This window comes from Alosa alosa, unplaced genomic scaffold (genome assembly GCF_017589495.1).
Source record: "Alosa alosa isolate M-15738 ecotype Scorff River unplaced genomic scaffold, AALO_Geno_1.1 AALO_1.0_unplaced_2, whole genome shotgun sequence".
Classification (NCBI taxonomy): Eukaryota; Metazoa; Chordata; class Actinopteri; order Clupeiformes; family Clupeidae; genus Alosa; species Alosa alosa.
This window is the reverse complement of record NW_025962321.1, coordinates 149627-152439: the sequence shown is the minus strand read 5'-3', so window position 1 is coordinate 152439 and position 2813 is coordinate 149627. Positions and strand designations below refer to the sequence as shown.

General features: G+C 19.1%; 1 protein-coding gene across 1 annotated transcript; it reads right to left on the bottom strand.

The window, feature by feature from the left end:
- Positions 1 to 915: 915 nt before the first annotated feature.
- LOC125290206 (DNA replication licensing factor MCM5-like) lies at positions 916 to 2433 on the bottom strand (the record flags this gene model as incomplete). Its single annotated transcript, XM_048237129.1, is given in 1 exon segment — positions 916 to 2433. A coding segment is annotated over 1 exon segment (1518 nt), but the record flags the coding sequence as incomplete, so codon positions are not given.
- Between the last annotated feature and the right edge of the window lie 380 nt (positions 2434 to 2813).

The following is a 2813-nucleotide window of genomic DNA, read 5'->3' as shown; positions in this document are numbered from 1 at the left end:
TAATTGTATATCCTAACTAAATAAAATCATTTTTAAATTCTGAACTATTAAATATAGGAATATGTAAATCACCTAATAAAAATTCTTTATTTTTATTAATAATATTTAAATTTTTTACAGATTCATTCTTTTTACTACTACATATAAAACCAGATAATTTTCAATTATAATCATATCCTATTAAAATACTATTAGGTATTATTAAATTATGACATATATTAAGCTAATTATGTAAAAATATTATTGTATTAATAATCTAATATATTCCGAATATTAAAAAATTTAAAGTTATATCATTATTCTATATAAATTTTGATAAACTACATCTAAATTCTTCTGTAATATATAAATATTTTCCTAATATATTTTTATTCAAAGTATTAATTATCTATAAAATATTTGGATGAATTATTTTCTATATAATATTAATATCATTTTCAATTAATAAAAGCATATCATTTATATTTATTTTATCATTAATATATAAAATAGAAACATTTTTATATATATTTTTATCATAACCATTATATATAGTAAAATTATTAAATATGTAATCTATTTTACCTTCTTCTTCATAATTATAATTATTTAAAATATTATCTCCTTTTATTATATTTGTAATTTTTGTTAAAAAATTTTGCATATTTTGTGTTATTAAATTTAAATTAAATTTTTAATAATTAATTATTTTATTCTATATATTACTCTTTTATTTAATTTATATTCTATTTCTTCTCTTTGTTCCATTATATTTAAAGTCAATTTTATTAATTCTTGATCATTTCCTTCTTCAATTAATTCCTATAATAATTTATTAGTTAATATATTTTTATTTATAGTTAATCTATTTTTTATTTTTTCTTCTATTTCTCTTATTAATTTTTTATCTTTTACTACAATTTCACTATTATTAAACTATGTAGCTTTTATAGTAGCTCTTTTAAATAATCTAACAGCTTCTCTAGCATGTTTTATATTAACAATTTCTTGTAATTCCATTTTAGCTAATGCTTCACTTAATCTTATCATAGCCTATAATTGTCTTATTGTAATAGGTATAATAGTACTTTTATTTTTATTTGTTTTTTCTCTTAATTGAATATATTCATTTTGTATGTATTCAGCAGATTCTTTACTTAATGTAGGAAAACATGTATTTTTACAAAATTCTATATATTTACTCAATAATTCTGTACTAATAAATTCATTTTTCTAATTAGATTTATTATGTGCTGTATGTATATCTACAATATGTTTTGCTAATTTTTGATCTTTTTTTTGATTATATTTATCTATTATTATAAATATTAGATCAAATCTACTTAATATAGTACTTTGAAATTCTATATTTTCATCAGCATTTTTAGTATTATCAAATCTACCAAATACGGGATTAGCAGCTGCTAATACACTAGTTCTACTATTTAATACAGTAGTAATACCAGCTTTAGCTATTGAAATAGTTTGTTGTTCCATTGCTTCATGTATAGCAACTCTATCTTGATCTCTCATTTTATCAAATTCATCAATACATACTATACCTTTATCTGCTAATACCATAGCACCACCTTCTAAATAATAGTCTCCACTATTTCTATCACGTATAACAGAAGCTGTTAAACCAGCAGCACTTGATCCTTTACCTGAAGTATATATACAAATAGGAGAAATTTTTTCAATAAATTTTAAAAACTATGATTTAGCAACAGAAGGATCTCCTAATAGTAATATATTTATATCTCCTCTTAATCTTATATTATCAGGTAATATTCTTACAGTACCACCAAATAGCATACAAGCTAATGATTTTTTAATATCTTCATGACCATATATAGAAGGAGCAATACTTTTGTATATTAATTCATAAATATTTTTATTATTACTTAATTCTTTAAAATTATCTATTGTATATATAGAATTATTAAGATTGGGAATATCTACATATTTATCTATACCTAATGTTTTTATATAAGGAATTTTATATGATTCTTTTAAATCTTGATGTGATATATTATAAATACCAATAATATTAACTCTAGTTCCTGCTTTAAATTTATTAATAAATGTTTTATCTATTTGTATAGATATATTTCTTGGTATTTCTCCTGAAGGTGTTGATTCTGGTAATTCTTGTAATTTAAGATATTGTACATCTAAGTATGTACATTCATCTGGTATAATAATAAATGGATCTAATGGACATTTTTTATCCATTGTTTCTGAATTATAATATGGACAAGTTCTTGGTATATTTGTTTTATCACTTGTATTTAATATTAATTTATTTTTACAATTATTACATATGAATGTTGTTAAAATACTTTTACTTAATATTTTAGAAGATCCAGTTATTATACCTGTAACAGATATTAATTGATTTATATTTTGAGAATTTAAATTTCTAATAGATAAAATAGTAGAATAATCTATTATCTATATATGTATTGAATGATTATCTGGTATAGGATGTATTGAATTTAATATTTGAATAGAAGAGATTTCTAATAATGGAATATATTTATTTGGATCTGATTTAATAAGTGAAGCTAAATATTCCGAATAATTTAATAAATGATTATAACTTATTTTAAGTTTATGTTCATTCTATTGATAATTTATTAATAATTGATTTTTATATAAAAATATTGTATTGATTTGATATGTTTTAATAAATTCTTTAAATTGTAGTATAATATTTTGTTCAGAATCATTTTGTTCAGTAGTATCATTAGATATTATAAATTGATTTGTAGTCTAATTCATGATAAAAATATAATTTAGAAATATTTTTTTAATATGTTTTTATATGGTAC